Source organism: Pygoscelis adeliae, unplaced genomic scaffold (assembly GCF_000699105.1).
Source record: "Pygoscelis adeliae isolate BGI_AS28 unplaced genomic scaffold, ASM69910v1 Scaffold181, whole genome shotgun sequence".
NCBI lineage: Eukaryota > Metazoa > Chordata > Aves > Sphenisciformes > Spheniscidae > Pygoscelis > Pygoscelis adeliae.
The window spans coordinates 221,586-228,781 of NW_008824360.1; the positions used below are offsets into that span (position 1 = coordinate 221,586).

The following is a 7,196-nucleotide window of genomic DNA, read 5'->3' on the forward strand; positions in this document are numbered from 1 at the left end:
GTTGGGGAAGGGCCCGCCGAGCAGCGGTAAGACCGGCCGAGCCGGGGGAAGCGCGGTTCCGGGTTTTGTTCCTCGGCCCTGAAACTCCGTGCGGGGAGGGGGGGCGCGGCCGCGCTCCCCCTCGTTTGCTGTTTTTGCGCGTTTCGCAGGGGAAAAGTTGTCGGGTGCCGTTACTGCTGCGTGGGGCCTGGGGTGCTAGCGGGAGGTTTGGGGTTGGCAGCCTAGGCGTGAGAACCTGAAGGCGCAGCTCGTTAACCCCCGCGAAGAGGTGCGTGTCGGTTGCAGGCGGGTAGGTTGCACGGGGGGAGTGTGAAAAAGAGAACCCTGCAAATGAGGGTGCCCTTTCTGCATCGCCCCGGGACGCTGCCGGGTGTCCCACGTCCTGCCTGGCTGTGGGACCTCGTCTCTCTTGTGCGTGCGCGGTGGGAGGTCCCCTGGGTGGAAGGACTCGGCCGTGGCTCAGACGTCCCGTCCTCTCCCCGAGCGTGCAGTCGTGTCCTCAAGCAGGTCCCTAGGTGACAGACGGCCGCTCCCTATCAGTGACTCTCGGACGGCCGTTCTGGGAAGGGTGAGCCGAAAGTTCCTGGGTAGAAAGGGCATGCATCCCTTGTCCTTGATTATGCCTCCCTGGAGCCTGGGTTTTGGGTCTTGGGGCTTAGCACTGTCGTCTGTCGTGATTACAAACAAGGCAGACCTTGCTTCTCTGTGTGCCCAGCCGGAGGGGGAGATGACGACGCTAACGCACCGAGGACGGCGTGCTGAGGCGGGAAGGAACTCGGACAAGAAGCCTGACAGCGAGGAAGATGCAGCTGTGGACAGAGACCTGAATGACGATGACCCTGACGACTCCAAAGATATCCGCCTCACGCTCATGGAGGAGGTGCTGCTCCTGGGGCTGAAGGACAAGGAGGTAAGGCAGGCGTCTCCAGTGGCTGTGTGTGCAGCAGTGGCAGCGCTGCCTTGGTGTACCTGGGGGTGAGGTTCTCAGTGAGCAGCAGAAGGGATCGTATGAGTTCCTCTGAGTCCTCTTCAGCAAAGCCAGCCTGCTTAGCTCAAACCACCTTCATCTGTAGCTGAAACAGCTGTGGAGATTGCTTGTGAGTGCTGTCCCACCAGCTCTGCCAGGGGGACTGTAAGGAGCGGCTGGAGGCAAGAATGCCTTAGGTTATTGTGCTACTGCCATTTGCAGAGCAAAGGTGGGTTTGTTCTTTGCCAGGGTCAAAGACGTGGGGTGAAAGGAGCCTCACCTCGTGCATCAGGTGGTAAATGTCCCCTTCCCTAGCCCAAGTGCACTTTCCTATCCAAAACCACCAGCTGAAACAGAGACACTCTGAGCACTGTTTCCATTTCGCTAAAAATTGATGTGAAAAATGGCAGGGGCAGGTTTTGAGAGAAGAGGGCAAGGCGAGAGAAGGCAGCTGGACCGGGAGTTGAAAGCAGGTGCAGGTTGGGTCTGAACACGGCAATGGCAAAGGGGGTAGGAGCCACGTCCCTGTGGCTGCTTTCAGGCTGGTAATTTCCTTAGCCGGGCAGGAATGGCATCGTGCAGCTCCAGGCTTGGAGGGAGTGGGGCTGGATGGGAATCTCTTTGCTGGGCGCTCGTCTTGCCCATGTGTGCCGGTTTAATGGCTTTCCTTGGCAGCAGTGGACGAACTTCACAGCCGGTTATTTTCAGGGGGTTGTTCTCTGCTGGAAAGGGACCCTGGTCAAACTGAATTGTTTTGTGCTTATCAGCTGGTTGGAACTCGTTTCTCAACTCTGCCTAGAACGAGCTGTGGGGAAAGGGCAAGGCAGCTTGCATTGAATTCTCCGAGCTGCTTGGCTCTTACCTGCTGTGTCGGCATGCCCTGTCTTTAGTGCATGCATCATCTTGATCTCTTTGGGGGAGTCTGATGCTGCTATTGCTGTCAAGCAGATGGGGAAGTCGAGACCAGGGGAAGCTAACCAGTTGCCCAAGGTGCTTCTTGGGATGATAATGGCAGAGGAGGGCCTTAAACACAGGTTTTTCAGCTCCTGGAGCACTCTTCCTATGTGTCTGTCTCCCACCCTGAGGAAAGGAGACGCTGTGTTTGTTAAAGCTGTGGTAGATGGGCCACCTTCTCTTCAGCTGTTTCTCTGGCTTGAAATTAAGCCCCTGTGAGGTGCCTGAACTTTTTTTCCGTAGGGCCCCGCTACTGCTGAGTTAGTCTGAGCTGGTGCATTGCTCTCACATAGACCTGCTCAGGCCACGGCTTCTGACGTGGACTGCGCTCGCAGATCCGGCAGGGGAGAGCTGCGGGTTGTGTGAGTGACAGAGACTTGTAGCTGTCCTGTTTAATGAAGCCAGATAAGATCTAGGACTGACTTCCTATTGGGCTCAGCAGCAGGAGAGCAGGGCTATAAAGAGAACATCAGGCAAATAATTTTGGAGCAAGTATTTGAGAGCAGCCTAGGAGCGTGGCATGGTCTGCTTTCTTCTGGGCTACGTTTAGCATTCTTGGCTTGGTTAATGTATTCCTGGGAATGGTCCTTCAGCCACCAGGAGGTTAGGAGAGCACAATAGGTACGAAAAAAACTTGTCATGCTTCCCCCCCCCCCATCCTGTCCTTCCACATTCCTCCATCTCAGAAGGAAGACCAGAGGCAGCAGTAGCCTGGCCGTGAGCTGGGCTCCCAGGCATTGGGTTTTCCCAGCTCTGTTGTTCACTCGTGATTTGACAATTGGAAAAAAATAAGACAATTTTAGCCAAATCAAATGAGCTCACAGTGTAATTTCATTATTTTAAGTACGAGTCTGTCCATCTAGGAGAAACTGGCTGCACACCAGCCTGGCATTTGTAACCGGTCTGATTCCAGAAGCTGAAAGTAACCCAGGAGCTTTTGACTTGTTTGATTTCAGGCCCCTTAAAATTTTCGAGGGGTAACGTGCCTTCCAGCCCAGGCAATTGAAACTTTCCGTCACCACCACACCCTTTTCTGGAAAACTTGTTCCTAAAGGGTGCGTTCAAACAGTGCATCTCCCATGGACGTAAATGAGCAGGGCAGGGATAACAGGTTGCTTTGTTTTTCCTCACAAGGAAATGAAGAAAGCAAATAAAGATTTTAATTTCTTTTATGGTTCTCTGTGCTACGCAAGCTGAGCAACCCAGTGTCCAGACGCACTGTGTAAACAGACACGCTGGGGACAAGAGTTTACCCATACGGACTGTAAAAACTTCCATGTTGGCGGGCTGCATGTTCTCAGCCTTTTTTCCTTTGAAAGGGGCTTGTTAGGTTGCTTTGTCTGCAGTCTCCTGGTAGCTTTTAGACCTGCCCTTTCTCTCCTCCCCCCCATTCCCTCCAGAGAAAAAGAGCAACAAAAAGGGAGTTACGAGCAGGCCATAGCGTTCCTGGTGTTTCGGCGTCCCCCTGCAAATAAGCGCGTCGTGACTTTGCATCCAGCTTGGCTCACCCTTCCCTTGGGCCCATCTCAAACACCAGCGCCTGCCCCGTTCCCAGCCCCGCTGCCTGCCCGGATGAGCCTCTCCCTGCAGCCCTGCCTGCTGTCCGCTTGCCCTGAAATCCAAGGACTGCCGCCCTGCGCCTGTGCCGTGAGGCAGCAGACATCGGGCCGGAGCAGCCGGGCTTTGTTCCCAGTCCTGAGTGGAAGAAGGGAACAGAGAGGTCGCCTAGGCTGTCCCGTTGCTTCAAACCAGGGTCAGCTCTCTCCTCAAAAGCATCAGTTGAATGTTCTTAAACCTCAAGGGACAGAGACTTCCCTTCCCTTCCCTGCCCCCTCCCTCCGGGGGCGAACTGTTCCTGGGCTTTCTTGTCGGGACGGTTATTTCTTCCTGGTGCCAGCTCCAATCTCTCTGGTTACGATTTTAGCCCAGGACTCTGTCCCGTGCACAGTGGAAGTGGGAACTGGCCATTCCCTTCCTTTTTGCTGCTGCCTTTTCTGTGTCTGACACCCCCCCCCCCCCTTATCCTGTTCTCCCTCCGTCTTCCCTTCCCTGGACCGAAAACCCCGATTCAATTGCTGGTTCTCTGTGAGCTGTATTTTCCAGACCTCTGCACCTTCTTGTTGCTTTGCCAAATGCCTTAACAATTTTGGAGTTTGCACTTCTCAGGATGGGGACCCCGTCCCGTGGCGGGCTCAGAGAACAGGGCTTGGGGCCAGGTGTGGAACGTGCCGAGTCCAGCAGATCCGGTCAGCAGCAGCCCCAGCGCTGCCCCACTGCTGGGACCCGAACTGCTGCACCCCAGCCCCAAGGTGCCCGCTCTGGGGGGAGAGGTGGGATCTATTTTCCCATCCTTCATCCCTGGCTGGAAATCTTCTCTTCCCTCACAGAAGTTTGTGGGTGGATTTGAGCAGGGGGGGGCGTGATGAGGGTGGGATGGGCGAGGGGCTGGGGAAGCTCCTGTGCCCTGTGGTGGGAGCTGGGGCTTGCTGCAGCCTGCGCCCCGTGGGACGGTGCTGTGGGTAGTGGGGAAACTCTTCTTCACGGCCCTGACAAGGGATTTCTTCGTACAGGTAATTACTCTCAGGGCATACCTGGAGCTGGTGGGGGCTTTCTTCAAGGAGAAGAGCAGATTTCACCTCCCATTTCCCCCAGGCATGTCTGCAGCAGGCGCTGAGGCAGGACAGAGCAGAGCTCGTGTCACTGGTTGCAGCCCCACAGCAGCGGCAATGTCCCTTCTGTGGCCAGAGGAAAGGGCCCCGCTTTTCTCATTCTTGCTCGGATTTTTTACGATCTGGGGTTGGGCGCAGCTGCCTGGCCAGCGCTGGGGTGTGCCAGGTGGTTGTGGGTGCAGCGGGAAGGGCACGGCCTGAATTGCTCAATGTTTACAGGGAGGTTTTGGGCAGGGAGGGGGTTAGTTGGAGCTGCCGGGCACTTTTCACCTGGTGGGGAAAGCGCCTTTCTCCCTTTGGCCCGGGAGGCAGAGCCGTCAATGGGAGTTGGGAGAGTTGCCTGGGCAGGGGCCGAGCAGGCCGGGAGGGGTGGGGGGCTCGGCAGAGCTCCCCTTCCTATCTCTCTTCTCCCTTTTTCCGTCCATCCTCCCTCTCCCAGGGGTACACCTCCTTCTGGAACGAGTGCATCTCTTCAGGCCTGCGGGGCGGCATCCTCATCGAGCTGGCTCTGCGCGGCCGGATCCGCCTGGAGCCGCGCTGCATCAGGAAGAGGAGGCTGCTGGACAGGAAGGTGAAGGTGCCACAGGGGCTGGGCTGGGGGCCCGACAGGCTTCGGGGCTCTGTCCACCCCAGCCGAGCCTGCTGACCGCGAGCTTTGCCGAAGCAGGGCTGCAAGCCCGGGCTGGCGCCATTCACTACAAGCAGTGCTGCACGCCAGGGCTGGCGCCATTCCCTCAGGAAAGGAGCGGCAGGTCTGCATCCAGCCTTACGCTGTGTTTCTGCTTTGTCCTTCCAGGTGCTCTTGAAGTCAGACACGCCGACTGGTGACGTCTTGCTGGATGAGACCCTCCGACACATCAAGGCCACAGAGTCTGCGGAAACAGTGCAGACCTGGATAGACCTGCTCACTGGTAGGGCCAGTTAGAGACACCACCTCCCCAGCTCCCTCGGGGCCTGTCCCTGCTGCCTGTCCCCTCTCTTGGGGAGGGGACGGCTTGGCCATCCCCTCACTTCACTGGAGATGGGCAGAATACTGACAGCAGGACAGGGGAAGGCTGAATGTGGGGGCAGGGAATGGTTTTCCAGGTCTTTTTTGTTGGGAGCTCGGTGGAAGGCTTGGATCTCGCTCCCCACTGCCTCTTTTTTCATTATGAGTCTTTACCAGGTCTGGGGTCCAAGGTCCTGGGTAGAAGGGGCTTTCCAAAGGGATCTGCCCCAGGCTGCTGCACCCTATGGCCGCTGGGAGCTTTGCCAGCTTGGACTGATGGGTGAAGGGGGTCAGAGTCAGGCCAAGGGGAAGGAAGAGGGTTCCTGTGGCGGGGACTGGTGTCCGTGCAAGCACGGATGGTCCTGGGCTGGAAGCGGCCTGGGCGCTGGGGTTGGGCGGCAAAGTCATCGCTGCCCCAGCGTTGAACAGGGTCTCCTCTCCTGCAGGGGAGACCTGGAACCCCTTCAAGCTGCAGTACCAGCTGAGGAACGTGCGCGAGCGCATTGCCAAGGCATTGGTGGAGAAGGGCATCCTCACCACAGAGAAGCAGAACTTCCTGCTCTTCGACATGACCACCCACCCCGTCAGCAACGCCACCGAGAAGCAGCGCTTGGTGAAGAAGCTCCAGGAGAGCATGCTGGAGCGGTGGGTGAACGACCCCCACCGCATGGACCGCAGGACTCTGGCTCTCCTGGTGCTGGCCCACTCCTCAGATGTGCTGGAGAACGTTTTCGCCAGCCTGGCAGACGACAAGTACAGTGTGGCAATGAACAGGACCAAGGAACTCCTCGATATGGACCCTGAAGTGGAAGCAGCCAAAGCCAGGGGCGCAGAGATGATCTGGGCTGTCCTGGCAGCCTTCAATAAGTCCTAAAAAGCCCCCGAAATCCCCAAACCAGGTGGTGGGAGGGCCTCACCCCCTCGACGCGAGGCCAGGAGCATTTGGGCACGGAGTTCCTGCAGCAGCGGGTGGGCTCAGCTCGGGGACACTCGGGGGGGGTTCACTCTTCCCCCCCAGGCAGGGGTGGGAGGGCAAGAGCCCACCTGTGTGGGCAGGTCGCACACTCCTCCAAAGGCCGGTGCCTCCGGGGAGAGGTGGCAGCGGCTCTTCGCTTCCCTTCCAGTGCTGCTTGCCCATGGGCTTCCTTCTCGGGCCAGTGCAGAGCTGGGAGGTGGCAGAGCCCAGCCCTGCCTCTGCAGGTAGGAACCAAGCTGCTCAGATGGGCCAAACACCGGCAGAAACGGGGCTGCAGAGCAGCCTGCGCTCCCTGTGCACCGGCTTGTCCGGCCGCCTCCGCGGCTCCCTCTTCCATGGACAGGTCTTGCCTTTGAGCTGCCTGGGCAGCACAGGTGCCCGTAGGGAGCGTGCAGAAGCCCTCCTGGGGCGGGGTACGGGCAGGGGAGCGGGCAGGGGGCCGGTTCAGGGGTGTCGGGCGGCTGGGATCACCCAACGTGCTGGCCGGCACGGGGCAGCCCAAAGCCCTCGGCACGTGTCGCCATCGAGGAGCAGCTCTGCAAAAGGTGGTGGAGCCCCGCGCTGGGCTGGGCCCCCGTCGCACACCTGCTCTTTTTAGTAAGAGGAAAAGTTAAACTGATTTTTTTTTTCTTTTTTAACCCC

The 7,196-nt window shown here is 58.2% G+C and overlaps 1 protein-coding gene across 1 annotated transcript; it reads left to right on the forward strand.

Moving 5' to 3' along the window:
* The first annotated feature begins 230 nt into the window (after positions 1-230).
* Positions 231-6,510, forward strand: GOLPH3L (golgi phosphoprotein 3-like). The gene is made up of 5 exons (XM_009319785.1): positions 231-289; positions 716-910; positions 5,030-5,161; positions 5,387-5,501; positions 6,025-6,510. Exons 2-5 carry the CDS (start codon positions 728-730, stop codon positions 6,450-6,452), a joined length of 858 nt encoding a protein of 285 aa, XP_009318060.1. The 5' UTR covers positions 231-289; positions 716-727; the 3' UTR covers positions 6,453-6,510.
* The last annotated feature ends 686 nt before the right edge of the window (positions 6,511-7,196 follow it).

Bases quoted from the DNA above. Each gene is read 5' to 3' on its own strand.
- GOLPH3L (XM_009319785.1), top strand. From the start codon at position 728: ATGACGACGCTAACGCACCGAGGACGGCGTGCTGAGGCGGGAAGGAAC. The intron at 911-5,029 runs GTAAGGCAGGCG...TCCCTCTCCCAG, and splicing joins TGGGGCTGAAGGACAAGGAG to GGGTACACCTCCTTCTGGAA. The intron at 5,502-6,024 runs GTAGGGCCAGTT...CCTCTCCTGCAG, and splicing joins CTGGATAGACCTGCTCACTG to GGGAGACCTGGAACCCCTTC.